This window comes from Arabidopsis thaliana, chromosome 4 (assembly GCF_000001735.4).
Source record: "Arabidopsis thaliana chromosome 4, partial sequence".
In the NCBI taxonomy this organism is placed as follows: Eukaryota; Viridiplantae; Streptophyta; class Magnoliopsida; order Brassicales; family Brassicaceae; genus Arabidopsis; species Arabidopsis thaliana.
Window position 1 is genome coordinate 9,511,783 of NC_003075.7, and position 15,794 is coordinate 9,527,576.

The 15,794-nt window shown below is 37.3% G+C and overlaps 3 protein-coding genes and 2 long non-coding RNA genes across 15 annotated transcripts; 1 reads left to right on the plus strand and 4 right to left on the minus strand.

The window, feature by feature from the left end:
• Window positions 1-76: 76 nt before the first annotated feature.
• On the minus strand, window positions 77-4,906 carry AT4G16900 (Disease resistance protein (TIR-NBS-LRR class) family; the record flags this gene model as incomplete). Of its 3 annotated transcripts, NM_117794.3 has the most annotated exons (10): window positions 77-259; window positions 336-761; window positions 866-990; window positions 1,071-1,146; window positions 1,211-1,799; window positions 2,023-2,171; window positions 2,264-2,498; window positions 2,616-2,896; window positions 3,172-4,157; window positions 4,293-4,820. In NM_117794.3, 9 exons carry the CDS (start codon window positions 4,757-4,759, stop codon window positions 547-549), a joined length of 3,123 nt encoding a protein of 1,040 aa, NP_193424.2. The 3 variants fall into 3 exon arrangements, with proteins under 3 accessions (NP_193424.2, NP_001329119.1, NP_001329118.1); NM_001341150.1 differs by lacking the exons at window positions 77-259; window positions 336-761; window positions 866-990; window positions 1,071-1,146 and having other exon boundaries at window positions 1,200-1,799; window positions 4,293-4,759; NM_001341151.1 differs by lacking the exons at window positions 77-259; window positions 336-761; window positions 866-990; ... (1 more) ...; window positions 1,211-1,799; window positions 2,023-2,171 and having other exon boundaries at window positions 2,172-2,498; window positions 4,293-4,906.
• A 35-nt stretch (window positions 4,907-4,941) lies between these two features.
• On the plus strand, window positions 4,942-6,915 carry AT4G16915 (uncharacterized protein; the record flags this gene model as incomplete). Its single annotated transcript, NM_001160772.1, has 8 exons — window positions 4,942-5,036; window positions 5,265-5,351; window positions 5,630-5,701; window positions 5,895-5,924; window positions 6,017-6,056; window positions 6,243-6,441; window positions 6,538-6,599; window positions 6,790-6,915. 8 exons carry the CDS (start codon window positions 4,942-4,944, stop codon window positions 6,913-6,915), a joined length of 711 nt encoding a protein of 236 aa, NP_001154244.1.
• AT4G16920 (Disease resistance protein (TIR-NBS-LRR class) family) lies at window positions 6,168-14,018 on the minus strand (the record flags this gene model as incomplete). Of its 9 annotated transcripts, NM_001341154.1 has the most annotated exons (10): window positions 6,168-6,345; window positions 6,461-7,307; window positions 7,399-7,606; window positions 7,737-7,824; window positions 7,967-9,106; window positions 9,302-9,781; window positions 9,898-10,308; window positions 10,458-10,751; window positions 12,220-13,297; window positions 13,452-14,007. In NM_001341154.1, the coding sequence occupies 8 exons, from the start codon at window positions 13,907-13,909 to the stop codon at window positions 7,587-7,589; spliced, it is 3,969 nt and encodes a 1,322-aa protein (NP_001329039.1). The 9 variants fall into 9 exon arrangements, with proteins under 9 accessions (NP_001329039.1, NP_001329042.1, NP_001329043.1 ...); NM_001341153.1 differs by having other exon boundaries at window positions 7,737-9,106; window positions 13,452-13,909; NM_001341157.1 differs by having other exon boundaries at window positions 6,296-7,307; window positions 13,452-14,018.
• On the minus strand, window positions 13,972-14,173 carry AT4G06440. Its single transcript, NR_142015.1, has one exon. It is a non-coding gene; the product is annotated as an other RNA (long non-coding RNA).
• Window positions 14,174-14,801: 628 nt separating this feature from the next.
• Window positions 14,802-15,026, minus strand: AT4G06445. The gene has a single exon (NR_142016.1). It is a non-coding gene; the product is annotated as an other RNA (long non-coding RNA).
• Between the last annotated feature and the right edge of the window lie 768 nt (window positions 15,027-15,794).

Sequence of the window (15,794 nt, forward strand, 5' to 3'; positions counted from 1 at the left end):
AACCATTTATGAGGTTCATTCCCTAGTGTAATCCGTTTCATACGATTCTGTGATTCAATATATGAGACGAATAGAGTAAACAAACAATCAGATACTTTATTAATTAAGTAAAGGATTCGATACAACTTATGAGTTTGCATATAAGCTATTACAAGTAATATAATTGATCCCTAGACTATCCGAAACTATCACCACCCATCATCCCGGCCTTGAGTCTCTCGCGCCTAAGCCAAGTCCTTCCCACGATCACCATTGGTTCCTGAAAGTCATAGAGCCATAAGTAATCTCATTTACTTAGTCATATGCAAGTCCATGCAATGCTCCATAGTCCTTACACTACTCGGATCCGCGGAGAGGATTTGGAGAGGGGAAGATCGCGCATAAGTCCAGCCGATTCTCGGTAGGTCAATTAAGACCCTCCGGTCCTCCACCGAGCCGCGTCCCCGCCCTAGCCGATCCCTTGCCCGGACTGAGTCTTGTGTAGGTTGCACATGACCCGATTCTACCCAGCCCATTAGTCGTTCCTTTCAAGGAATCTCGACTCAATTAACGTATTCTAGAATCCTTAGACTCGAGGTCTAGGTTTCCCTTACCTTCCTTCACGATGTTCGGTCGATCCGACCCTTCTTCTTCCTTGCCGGTCACAGTCCGACTACCGATTTCCTCCGACGATTTATTCTCCCGAAAGGACGAGAGTTTAATAGTGAGTTTCCGGTATTTTCTGTGTGTTCTGGTGCCTCTAAAGGTCTTGGGCACCCTCCCTTATATAAGGGGCGAATTGATGCTTCCCGAAGGATCACCTCCGTTCCTTGCACCTTTCCGAAGAGTTGCATCTCTCGGTCCGTAACTGCTCGCCCTTATCCACCCTTTGGGCGAGCACCCGTTCGACCGTAACCGCCCAAGTAACCGTCCGGGTAACCGCCCAGCTGGTCAGACAGTCGACCAGCTGCCTCGAGCTCAACCGTCACTCGCCCAGCTGCTCGAGGTGGACTGTCACTCAACCCGAGTAACCGTCACCCCTTCCAGCTGAGCTTGAGCTTCGGACGAGCTGACCCAGCTGATTCCTTTACGATCCTAGCTTAGCCCGCATGATTTCCCTTTGTCCGAGCTTATGGCCAACTCCTTCCCACTTGTCCGAGACTCCACCTTCTTTTCTCAGACCAAGTCCCAGCCAACAATCCTATTGAGGATCGCGGGCGTTACAGATAACCTGCCCTACAGGCCAAATGTTTGTGGTTAAGGTTTTCCCAGAAACGATGACGAGTATACTCAATGTTTTCATATAATGGTATATAAGAAGAGTGATCTTCCACACTGGCATCACTCATCGCCACGTTGACACCTCTACATTCTGTAAAGTCGACGAGCTTAAGAATTGTCAGTCTGAAAATGTTTGGCGAGATGTTTTTCAACCTCTTGCAACAATACATCATAAGTACAGTGAGCCACGAGAAATTTTCAATGCAGCAGGGAACTTCTTCAATAGCGGTGTTTTCCAGATAGAGCCATTTGATACTCTTTGAAATCAGAGGAAAAGTTCTCAAACTTGAGCAACCACTCAGATCAAGCATTTTAAGAGATGACAAGTTGACATCGGTTGGAAGAACCTCCAGCCCTGTGCATTCTTTCATTTCCAACCTCACCAATTTTTGGAGATTCCCAATTGTAGAAGGAACTGTCACCAAACTTTTGCAATTAGAGAGATATAAATTCACCAGATTAGTGGCCTTTGAAAGATCTGGAATTTCTGTCAGGTTTCCACATTCTGACATATCCATCTCCACGAGACTTGCAAGCGACTGAAACAGAAATTAAAAAAAAAAATTGTTATGCTTCAATCACTTTCATTTTAATTTAATAACTATACACATTTAAACAAAATTATAATCAAGACATAATTCTGTATGTAAATATAAACCGTGGAATCACAAGCCATTTTGACAACTTTAATTTGGTTATACGTAATTATTTACAACAGAGGTTAAACAAAAATCAGCAAATGCTATAATATTAACAATGTACCTGGACGCCTTCCCATAGCTTCTCAAGCATTTGGTTGCCTCTCACTATGAGACGAACCAGATCATTTGGGCGAAATTCACATGGCATACATCTCACAAGGCAGGCGAGATAATCAAGACCAGGGAGATTCTTGTTCCATATACAATTTTCTACGCGGATCTCAATTCCATGTGGCGAAGTAGTTGAAGTTTCCATTTTAAACACAGGGAAATTTTTCTCAAATTATCGTAATAAAGGAGACCGAGGTACTCAAGAGATTCCAAGTTGAGATGAGTTGGAAAACTCTCTAGCTTTGTGCAACCCCTCATATCTAAATAGATCAGTTTAATGGCATTCTGAATCGAGGAAGAAAGTGTCACCAAAGATCTGCATTCCGAAAGATTTAATTCCTCGAGGTTTCTGGCATTAGAAAGATCTGAAATTTCTCTCAAATATCTGGAACCATGCATATTCATCCTCTTGAGGCTTCCAAGTGGCTGAAAACAAAATAGGGAAAAACATAATACACACATTCATAAACATTTCAAATAGATTAATTTTTACCACAGGTCTGTTCTAAAAATTGACAACTATTTCAATGAAGAATTAAGTACCACAGTTCCTTCCCACAGCTTCTCAAGCTTACTTCCCATCATTGTGAGTTGAATGAGGTAATCCGCCTTAAAACTATAAGGCAAACATTTCAATGGACACCTATCCCAGTCTAGCAATCTGAGTTTAGGGGGCAAATAAACGAGGCTCTGAGGTAGATCCATATAATCCCCAGTAACTGATAGACATTGGAGATTACGCATGCCTTGGAACGATTTTTCATCTATTGGTAATAGCTCTTTTGATCGGAAAGCTGTGCAGAAACGTATTCCAAGAACTGTTTCTGTCCCCTGAAAAAAATACGAAGTAAACTAGTATAATGATATAATCTTTACAATGGCAACCGTTTTTATTTTTCTGAGACATCAAAAGAGCTAGCCACGTTTTAATTAAGCAGGAGAGGCAACAATTGTTAAAGTTTATCAATCCCCAAATGACGATTAAATTAATATAAAGTCATGCATTAAAAGGCATCTGCTAAAAACTTACAGTTTTCTCTGTCAATACTTCTCAGAGTATCCTCAAAATCCGTTAGAAATCGACGTTTTCCAGGATTACCCTTGGACTTTGCACGATCAATTTCTATACCCAATTTCTCTAGCAAATTGTGCATCTCTATATCTCCATCCGGTGTAATACGTATGAGGGACTTCTCAACCAACATTGTAACCCCAACATTATCTTCAAGTAAATCGTTGACGTAACTGACTTCAAAACCATTGAATAAACACGCGATGTAAAGGAACATATCTTGATCTTTTTGATGTAATCTATCGTAGCTGACTCTTAATGTTTTCATAATATCTCCGTTCAAACCATTTCGGAACCTAGGCATCATCTCCATCCACTCTTCTTTGGTCCTTCGTTTTAAAGACGAACCAAGGACACTGAGACCCAAAGGAAGATTACCGGCAAGCACTGCAACTTCAAATGCTAGTGCCTTAAAATCATCAGGTGGAGAGTTTTCCCCAAAAGCAGATCGGCATAACATCTTAAGAGCAAGATCTAGAGATGGGAACTTCACCTCATATAAAAGGTCAATATCATGAGCCTTAAGAAGTTGCATATCTTGAGTGATCACAATAATTCTGCTTCCAGGTCCAAACCATTTAGTTTCCCCCACCAAGGTCTTAAGAAACTCTGGATCATCCACATCATCAAGAACGATAAGAACTTTCTTCTGATTTAACATTTGCTCCACTACACCTAACTTCCCTCCTATCTTTATATCCTTACCAAGAATTTTTGACAGAAATATTTCTTCCCATTCAGACTTCATGCTATAGACGTGAGGTACGAAAGCGTGAAAGTGGAATTGGCAAAAGAGTTGACTGTATAGAGCTTTTCCTATGGTACTCTTACCAATCCCTGAAGGCCCCCAAATCCCAACCATTCTAGCTTCCTTGGATTCCAAGCACAATATTGAATTCATTGCCTCTAAATGAGCTTCAATTCCGACGAAATCGCCAAAAGAATTCGATGGTGAAATAAGCTTATTCGAAACATCATTAGCTATCTTTACAACCATGGCTGCTTCACTAGGCCTAATAACAGTAGTCAAATTGTGTCAATAAAGAGGCACCCCTAAAGCACACAATCCAAAAAAAGAAGAAGCAGATAGCATAGTTCAGAGATAATTAAAAACACACTCAGAGATAATGAAATCAAAAACAAAGTACCCGTTTCGAAGATCTTCTCCGGCTATATTTGTTATGTCTACTAGAGCTTGCATCCATCTTTGTTTCTGATCCTCTTCTTTGTCCTCGCATGTCTTTTTAAAAACATCGCCAAATTCGCCGGTCTGTTTTCTAACTTCCGAAGGATCAACGTCGTAAAAAACTGAAATCACCAATTGACCCCAATCATTTAAGCGATTGTGGATCTCAACCAATTCATCCAAGCACCAAGTGGAAGAAGCATAGTTCTTAGAGAAGATCACGATTGAGATCCTTGCTTCTCTAATCGCTGATATTAGCTCAGGGGCTATTGTACGGCTTCGTTCGATGCCATGATCCATGAATGTATTGATTGATCTGCGGTCGAACGCCTCGAGTAGATTGCTGAGGAACGTCTTGCGAACATCTACCCCACTGAAGCTTGGGAAAACATCGTATCTCCGGCTGCAAGAAGAAGAAGCCGCCGCCATGGAATATGATGAGGAGAAGATAAGTACAGTAAATCGAATACACAGTGATTATTGATTAGAGTGATTACTGTGAGGCCGGTCCTTAAGGGTGGGATGCGCAAGGAAACTTCTTATTTTTTGCCCATAGGCCATAAATATAAAAATGTAGCGAAATGTTTGTAATGAGGTTCGAACCAAGGCCAATGAAGCATTTAAAACCTGATTTCAAGTATTCAACCGCTCAACTACAAGTTATGATGCCTCTTAAATCAATATTAGATTTATTTTGGTGTCCAAGGTCTTTGCTTATTGTAAAAAGGACAGCTTATCGTAAACATGTTGAGTGGGGAATTCAGTCTTTGTTTCCCTATACTTACATGCATAGAAACTAGGAGAATTTGTAAGTATATCAATTATGAGGATTTTAATTCACATAATAATATAGTGAAAACATTAACTATCTAGTTTGTTAAAAAAAAAACTCTTTTAGCTTTCTAGAGTTGTGTGGTGTGGTGTGGATGGACAGTGGAGTGAAGATTTCTAGAAACTCTCTGCGTTTTGTGTTGAGTTCTCCTCATTTTCTCAACTCCATCCCCTTCAAGTACCTTGACACGTACAATTCCTGAAACAACAACACAAAAATCTATGTGAATTCAGCTCTCACGATCATCTATCAAATCACTTTATCAGTAATTTACATTTTAAAGTTATATCATGTTCTGGACTAACAATGAAAACCATTTTATGTGATATTTGAATCCATATGCTGGTGGCAAAGAAGAACAGAGCATTTGTATTATGTCACACAAATTCAGCAATCAAGTGAATGGAGAGTTTATAAGGGATGTAAGATGAGATTTTACCTCAGGCAAAGAGGTTTCACGATTGCAGCTTGGCTACTTCCCATAAGTCTTCACTGCCTCGTAGTTACTCAATGTCCTTTATGTTCCTAGGAATCACAAGGTCGTTGTAAGACGGCAAGAACGAAAAAAGAGTGGAATCGACTGATGGTGTATTATATTTTTATTTATTATTATTAGGTCATTGGTGCAAATATCTGAAGCAAACCTGCACAAACCAATTCAGCTAAAATAAGCACCAGAGAAATTAGCTTTCACATCCTAAATGTGACAATGACTAGCTCACTTGACCTCAGGGTCGTGATTGAGTTTGGTGGTTGTGGCCGGTGAGTAGGACGGGTGGAAGCTGGTTTTGTATGTATGGGGCAGTGGTGGTGCTGAGTTATGTTGTAATCACTGTTTTTTACTGTGAGTGTAGGAAACGCCATGGTAGCAGTGATGCATTTAATGCTGATGAGGTTGCTATTTAAAAATTTAGTTCCAACACTTTTTTGTTGTTGATAATTCTCTTGTGAAATACATTTTTCTTTACCGAATTTATTCATTGATTTAAAGAGAGAAAAATAACCTTTGGTAACATACACGTAGAGAGATATGTGTGTTTCAAAAGACAAGACTGTTATATTTACATCTTTTCAGGAAAGCGAATTTTTCAAAGAAGCAAAACAGAGAGAAGTAAGAACAGAGTGGTTCTGCTGTTCTGGACATGGAACCATAAAAGTTTTCTAGTTGTCAGTGCTCCATCATCTGCAGGAGAAAATGGCTTGTGTGAAAAACTAAGAAATCGTCTTGTCATTACCAGTATAGTCATGGTCGATCCCATGTTCATTATAAAACAGAGTTGTAATACGTTTCAGGTTACCTTAACAATGTGATAAGCTGTAGAGACGGCTAAGGATCCAGGAAAGGAATCTTAACAATGTGATGGTGTGAATTCAGTCAAGGCAGATCTTAACTGTTCAGGGTCAGCAGTGAAAGGTGTCGTCCCCATCAGACCATACGTTTTATTTAGGCCCTTGATGCAAAGATCTGAAGCAAACCAATTCAGTCAAGAACAGCCCCAGAGAATGAGCTTCCCATCCTAGATGTTCTAGTGAGTAGTTCAGGCCTACAACTTTCACTCTTCTCGATATAATTAAAGAGTGCAGCGGCATAGGGGAACAGCAGCGACATATTTTCTCATCGACGTAGGATAGCTGGATGATACTTCATGGTTTGGAAGTGGACCAGACAATGTCTCCTGTAGAAAGTTTAAAAGCTCTTTCCTTCACCCGAAGGATTGTTCCTTATGCTGGTTACATCTTTGGCCGAAGTTAGGCCAAAAACGCTTCTGCCTTTTGGCTATTGAATCAGCGGATATGCAAATGTTGCTGATTCTTGTTGTTTTCTGTACCCAAAGTCTGATTTATTCATTGCTAATAAAGAGAAAAACAACCTTTACTAACATAAACATTGAGATCTATGTTTTAAAAAGGCAAGACTATTTTGGGTAGTACCTGCACTCAAGCAGGTACGCTCCCAAATTCAATGTCTTTCTTAAAAATAGAATATGTTTTTACAAAACAAAACAATGCCAAAGATGTTTTTCCAGAATATGCTAAAGTATGGCTTTCTGAAACATTTATTCTTTCAGGAAAAGTGAAATGTTCAAAACAAACGCAGAGCTGGATAATGTAACGGACTTTGGTTCTCCTAAAGATCTTCATCATCTGCAGTTAATTATCATTATCATTATAGTCATAGTCGATCCCAAGTTATCCTAAAACAGAGTAAAACAGAATGATAAGATGCTTCAGTTACCAGAATCAGTAGACAAGATAGGAATTTCTTCATCTTGTTCTTCAGTTATCATGTAATCAACACACAAAGCTTCCCCCTCTAGAGATGTTGATGATGATGCTTCTCCCTGCCCTAACGAAAGCTCCATATTTAGAGCGGCCAATCCTGAGTCCGCTACAATTTGGCCATAGGGTAAGTTGATATATTCTTCAGATGTCCCCGATGTCATCTGCATTATAAATCAAACGATCGATTCTATTAAATAGTCTGTCCCTATGGTGTTTCGATCCTGAAAAATCAAACCAAAAGTCAAAAGATAGCTTTATAATTTTCAGCTCTAATCAAAAGTCAAAAGATACCCCCATCCGCTTCTCGCTTCTCGTAGTCTGTTGGTTGTACTCTGTTTCTTGATAGACATACAAGAGTCGTACACCGCATTCTTTGATCCTATTGGAGCAACAAAATTTAAACTCCATTCAGACCAGATCTTGAAGGAACAGAAAAACAGATGATCCGTCTTACAAAACTGCAGGTCTGCATCTTCAAAAAATGATTTCTGATACTGTTTGCCATTGAAGCCAACATTTACCTTCAAGGATGGATAAAAACCCTTGCCCTCGGAGGGAGGTTCAACCACGACGCAAGCCTTAAATGGAAAGAAGTATTGAGAAAGAGAGCTCTGAGGTAAAGTGACAGTTAGGGAATCTCCATAAGCTCGATACGTGAAATACTTAGGGATTTCTCCACCTGGTAAGGCCACATGCTTGAAGCATGATCGTAGGATAAGTTCTCGCGCATCTCTTTCCAATTTGAAGCAATTGCAGAAGCTAAAGGATTCCCTACGTAAGCGCCAATCTACGACGTAGTTCTTATAATCATCATCATACAACGCATCCCAGAAACGTTCACATGTATATTCAATGTTTTCAGATAATGGTACACAAGAAACGTGATCTTCCATTGTCGCTACCACAGTTGCATCACTCAACGCCTTGATGACACCTCTACAGTCTGTAAAGTCGGCGAACATTAGACTTCTCAGTCTGAAAATGTTTGGGGAGATGTTTTTCAACCTCTGGCAACAATACATCAGTAGTACACGGAGCCTCGTGAAATCCTCAATGCAGCAGGGAACTTCTCCAATGGCGGTGTTTTCCAGATAGAGCCATACAATATTAGTTGAAATCAGAGGAAAAGTTCTCAAACTTGAGCAACCACTGAGATCGAGGATACCCAGAGATGACAAGTTGACATCGGTTGGAAGAACCTCCAGCCCTGTGCATCTTTTCATGTACAAACGTCTCAAATTTTGAAGATTCCCAATTGTAGAAGGAAGTGTCACCAAACTTTTGCAGTTGTTGAGTATCAAAGACTCGAGCTTGGTGGCCTTTGAAAGATCTAGAATTTCTTCAATGGCGGTGTTTTCCAGATAGAGCCATTTGATACTCTTTGAAATCAGAGGAAAAGTTCTCAAACTTGAGCAACCACTGAGATCGAGGGTTTCGAGAGATGACAAGTTGACATCGGTTGGAAGAACCTCCAGCCCTGTGCATTCTTTCATTTCCAACCTCACCAATTTTTGGAGATTCCCAATAGTAGAAGGAAGTGTCACCAAACTTTTGCAGTTGTTGAGATATAAATGCTTCAGATTGGTGGCCTTTGAAAGATCTGGAATTTCTGTCAGGTTTTCAGATTCTGACAGATCCATCTCTTCGAGACTTCCAAGCGACTGAAAAAAACATTATCGATGATAATCATTTTAATTTTATACCTATATATGTTTAAAATTATAATTAAACATTATTACGTATGTATGTAAGACATAACCGTGGATCGACCACAAGCCATAAAAACAAATTTGGGTATACTTAATTAGTTATATAACAGAAGGTAAACAAAAATCAGCATAGCATTAACAATGTACCTGGATGCCTTCCCATAGCTTCTCATGCTTGTAGCACCTCACATTGAGAAAAACGAGATATTCTGGGCGAAATTCACAAGGCATACATCTCATAAGGCAGTCGAGATAATCTAGTCCAGCAGGGAGATTCTTGTTCCAGAAACAATCTTCTACCACGATCTCATTTCTCCCTTCCGGAAAGTCAACGTCTGAACATCCCATTTTGATTGCTGGGAAATTTCTCAAATTCGGGCATCCAGTGAGATTGAGGTACTCGAGAGATTCCAAGTTGAGATCGGTTGGAAAACTCTCTAGCTTTTTGCAATCACTAATATCTAAATAGATAAGTTTAATGGCATTCTGCATCGAGGAAGGAAATGTCACCAAGGATTCGCATTTACAAATATCTACTTCCTCGAGGTTTATGGCTAAAGAAAGATCTGGAATCTCTTTCAAATATTTGGAACCACGCAGAAACATCTGCTTGAGTCTTCCAAGTGGCTAATAACAAAATAGGGGAAAAGAGAGTACACACGTTAGTGAACATTTTAAACAGATTCATTTTAGTTTTTCTAACAGATTTATGTTTAGAAATTGATCACTAATAGAATTAGTACCTGAGTTCCATCCCACAGCTTCTCAAGGTCACTATTCTCCATTCTGAGTTTAACCAGATACTCAACCTTAAAATTAGAATGCAAACGCTTCAATGGACAATTATTCCACAATAGCAATCTGAGTTTACTAGGGAAATAAACGATGCCCTGAGTGCCTTCCATACGTGAGCAATCAACTGATAGATATTCGAGATTACACATGCCTTCTAATGATTTTAAATCTATTAATAGCACCCCCGAACAATATAACGTCCTCAGTTTAATGGCATTCTGAATCGAGGAAGGAAGTGTCACCAAAGATTCGCATTCAGAAAGATTTAATTCCTCGAGGTTTATGGCTAAAGAAAGATCTGGAATTTCTTTAAAATATTTGGAATACCACAAATTCATCTTCTTGAGACTTCCAAGGGGCTGAAAACAACATATGGAAAAAGAGAATACACACGTTCACAATTTTTTTAAAACAGATTCATTTGAAGCTTTTCTAACATATATATGTTCATAAATATACCACAGTTCTATTCTAAAAACTGACAACTAATAAAATTTATAATTCGTACCAGAGTTCCTTCCCACAGTTTCTCAAGCTTACTATTCTTCATTATGAGTTTAACTAGATACTCCGCCCTAAAAGTAGATGGCAAAGACTTCAACGGACAATAAACCCATTCTAGCAATCTGAGTTTAAGGGGCAAATAAACGAGGCTCTGAGGTAGATCCCCATCTGACCAATAACCAATTTCTAGATATTGGAGATTACGCATGCCTTTGAATAATTTTTCATCTATTAAGAACGACCTTGTCGTAAGATATCCCGGGTGTGGCAAACGTATTCCAAGAAGAATTTCTGTCCCCTGAAAAAAAATCCGAAGAAAACTAATATAATCTTAACAATCGCAACCTTTTTTTATTTTTCTGACACATCAAAGCTACGTTTTAATTACGCATGAGGCAACAATTGCTTAAGTTTATCAATCCCCAAATTACGATTATACTAGATATTGACCCGCGGTGTACCGCGGGTGGATATGTTCATAGAAAAGTTATACATATTTTTTATACGAATTATTATTTTTATATAAATAATATTTTCTTAACACATAATTTTTATTTATGTAAATCTTGGATAATTCATGTTTTATGTTCTCATATTTGTTAGTTTAATATTAAAATTCAGTATTTGTTTTTTTGGTTTGGGTTTTTTAGAGATAATAAAGATCTAAAATTCATGTTTGGGGTCGATATTTTTATCAGAAAATTAAATATTTTTATTTTAATTAATATTATTTATATATATAATATATTCAAGAAGTACATCAAAGGCCTATATTTTTATTAAATAAAAAATAATATTTTTGTCTTTAAAATGATCTATAGATATATGCTATTGTTTTTTTATGTATGATACTATGATACACCTCTGTATGATTTTTATAACTAATTTTTTTTAAAAAAATTAAAATTTTTTTTAGTGTTTAAAATTGTATAATTGTATTTTGATTGTTAATTTTAGGATTTCATCCATAGTATATCATCCCGTATCAATATCGATCCAAACTCATCCCACCATATAACCTCGTCCCGTGAAATTAAAACTTCATAAAATTTTAAAATCATTAATATTTTAAAAAAATTTATAGACTTTAACTTTTAAAAAAGTTTAAAAATTTGTAATACTTAACTTTTAATAAAGTTTCAAAATATATAATATTTTAAAACTTTAAAACTTTTACTTATTTAAAATAAAGAACCAAAGTAAAACGAAAGCTCCTGCTCTTTCGTTTTCAGAATCACTTTGGTCTTTTTTATAGTATAACTCTTAACGATTTCCTCATTTTTAAGCAATGTGAGACCTTTAAAACTTATTTTTTTTCATCGATGGAGTATTATATGTTTGTTTTAAGAAATTTAAATTTCATCAGATGCAAAAAAAATCTAATATTTTATTAACTATATGTATTTTATATATAAAGTAAAAAAAAATAGATATAAAAACAAATATAGTGACAGAAAAATTATATATTTATATTTAATGTCGATATATAGATTTTAGAAAATTAGCCTTAATCGAATATAGTTCAATAAAGAAAGATTTAGTTAAGGATAAAAATTTAGGAAAGAGTTAATTCAACTAATTAATGCAATTAAGCTAATTGTAATTTTTTAGTTATAAAGTATTTGATTGAGATTAAATTTGTAAGGACTAATATTGAAAATAGTAAATAGGTGAGGGATTTTTGGCCAAAAACCCTACCAAAAATGTATATGTAGATTGACATAAAGTCATGCATTACAACGTTTAAGGAGATGCGAAAAACTTACAGTTTTCTCGGCCAATACTTCTTGAATATCCTCAAAATTTGTCAGAAATTGACGTTTTCCAGGATTACCCTTGGACTTTGCACGATCAATTTCTCTACCCAATTTCTCTAGCAAATTGTGCATCTCTATATCTCCATCCGGTGTAATACGTATGAGGGACTTCTCAACCAACATTGTAAGCCCAACATCATCTTCAAGTAATTCTTTGACGTTACTGACTTTAAAACCATTGAAGAAACATGCAATGCACTTAAATAACTCTCTATTTTTTTTATTTAACCTATCGTAGCAGACTCTTAGTGTTTCCTCAATTTTATCATCTGAGTCATTTCGAAGCCTAGGCATCATCTTCACCCACTCATCTTTGTCCCTTCCTTTTAGAGATGAACCCAAGACACTGAGACCCAAAGGAAGACTACCAGCAAGCTCGGCAACTTCAAATGCTAGTGCCTTAAAATCATCAGGTGGAGAGTCTTTCCCAAAAGCATATTGGGATATCATCTGAAGAGCAAGACCTTGAGATGGCAGCTTCACCTCATATACAAGGTCAATCTCATGAGCCTTGAGAAGTTGCCTATCTTGAGTGATCACAATTATTCTGCTTCCAGATCCAAACCATTCAGCTTTTCCCACTAAGGTCTTAAGAAACTCTAGATTATCCACATCATCAAGAAGGATAAGAACTTTTTTGTGCTTTAATCTTTGCTCCACCACACCAAAATGATCTATCTTTATGTCCTTTTGACCTAAGATTTCCGAGAGAAGTTCTTTTTGCCAACTCAACTTCATGCCAGAGACGTCACTACCGCTGGTGCTTTTGTAAGTTACGAAAGCGCGAAGGGGGAATTGGCTAGAGAGTTGACTGAAAAGAGCTCTTCCTATGGTACTCTTACCAATCCCTGACTGTCCCCAAATCCCGACCATTATTTTAGCTTCTTTGGATTCCAAGCACAGTATTGATTTTATTGCCTCTATATGATCTTCAATTCCGACTAAGTCACCAAAACCCTTTGGCGGATGAAAAAGTTTATTCGAAACATCATTGGCTATCTTTTCAACCATATGCGCATCATTAGGCCTAATAACAATAGTCAAATGTGTCAATAAAGAGGCACCCTTAAAAGCACATCCAAGTCTATGCAAAAAATATTGTATAGTTCTACGATAATTATAAACACACACATAATTCAAAAAAAAACACACACATAAATAATGGAATCAAAACAACATACCCGTTCCGAAGATCCTCCCCGGCAATATTTGATATATCTGTGAGAGCTTTAACCCATCTTTGTTTCTGATCTGCTGGTTTGTCCTCGCATGTCTTTTTAAAGACCTTTCCAAATTCACCGATCTGTTTTCTAACATGAGAAGGATCAACGTCGTAGAAAACCGGTATCACCTTTTGTCCAAAATATTTAGAGCAATTGTCGATTTCAACCAATTCATTCAAGCACCACGTGGAAGCAGCATAGTTCTTAGAGAAGATGACAATTGAGATCCTCGCTTCTCTAATCGCCGATATAAGCGCATCGGCGATTATGCAGCTTCTCTCGATGACGTGATCCATGAATGTATTGATTGATCTGCGATTGAGCTGCTTAAGAAGATGGCTGAGGAAATTCTTGCGAACATCTTCCCCACTGAAGCTTGGAAAAATGTCGCTGCCAGAAGAAGAAGCTGCCGCCATGAAAGATGATGAGTTTGAGATAGAATATCTTTAAAAGAAGTAAATCAGCAATACATAATGATTAGTGTGCAGGAAGAGGAGAAATCGTGCATAGAAGACTTATGCTGTGCGAAACGGAGTACCTTATATTCGCTGGGAAACGTGCTGTTATGTACAAGATTAGTAATTTTTTAGTGGTTAATATCAAATCTCCTAACAAGAGTAGGGTGACGACAGGCACAATTAAGATAATAAATAACTAGATAACACAGAAACTTCGCCTTTCATTCGTCGAAGAGTTGCATAGAAGACTTATTATACAAGATGTTTATTTTACTGGTTAAAATCAAATCCCTTAACAAGAGAGTATGGTGAGACACACCTAATATATAATAACAATTTAACACAGAAACTTCGCCTTCCTTTTCTTGAAGATTTGCATAGAAGACTTTGTTCAAGATATATTTTTTTAGAGGTTAATTGATATCAATTTTCCTAACAAAGTATGATGTATTAAGACATAATAATAACTTAATAAGACAGAAACTTCGCCTTTCTTTCGTTGAAGACTCGCATAGAAGACTTGCTAGTTGCTATACAAGATATTTATTTTACAGGTTAAAATCAAATCCCCTAACAAGAGACTATAGTGAGAGACACAATCAAGTTATAACAAATTAACACAGAAACTTCCTTCCTTTCCTTGCAGGCTTGCATAGAAGACTTACTGTACAAGTTATATTTTTGTAGTGTATGATGACAGACACAATAATAAATACAAAGAAACTTCGCCTGGCATAGAAGACTTACTGTACTTCTAGTGGTTAAAATAAAATCGCCCTGAAAGAACTCATAACTTTTTAGGCTACGTCAGCCGAGAAAATTGCGACAGGAGAGGCGACTAGGGTTTTTTTCTTTTGCCGCACGCGAAGGGTTCCTAGCAGTCAGCCACCGAATCTATGTTCAGAAGGAGAAAGGGAATTATACAACGATGTTCCATCGCCATGAAATTTGCTTGAAGAAACTGATAACAGTAGTATCATACTTATAGAAGAAGACATCTGGAAAGTTCCAAATTTGGAGCCGTCAAGCTTGTGTTTGCTACTGTTTTACCACAGAGTAAGTTGGAAGGTTCTTCATATGTTCTTACCGTAATCTGCATAATAAAATCAAATCTATTAAATTCCTTTGGTCTATTTTGCAGGTGATCCTGAAAATGAATCAAGAGTTAGATATGTAATTTTCCGTTCAATAATTCAAAGCTTCACCCGCTTTAGCTTCTTGCTTCTCCCATTGACTATGTCACTTTCTCTAGAATGTTGGTTGTTCTCAGTTTGAGCGCTCGTACCACTACCATCCTCAGATGGAGAGGCATCTAAATGCCGTACGCTGAATTTTTTTATCCTCTTAAACGACAAGTTTGCGTGTCGTGGTCAAGCCCAAATTTGACACAAGAACAAGCATTGCTATGATATTCAAACTTGAATTTCACATCGTTGTAGTCCAATTCATATGGATAACCAAAGACTTCTTCTGAAGGGCAAAACTCAGAGCGGAACACAACCATAATGTACTAGGTAAGATTTTTGAATTAGATTGTGCTACTTTGAATTCCGATGGTGTTTTTTGCAGCGTTCTATTCTTCTAATCATTATATACTTTGTAAGAAATAAGTAGTTTATAATCAATTCTTTGCGAAAAAATTAGTATAGCAAGCAAAATAATTTACGTTACTAGATTTCAAATCCCAATTTGAGCGGGAAGTCCATCTAGTTTGAAGCTAAAAGGCTTTATGACAAATATACTCTAACAAGCTTGCAGGCCAAGCAAATCATATTAGAAGCAAAAGAAAGGTCGAGAAAATATCTTAGGAACATCATTAATGAATGAGTTTAAGGAGAATGTT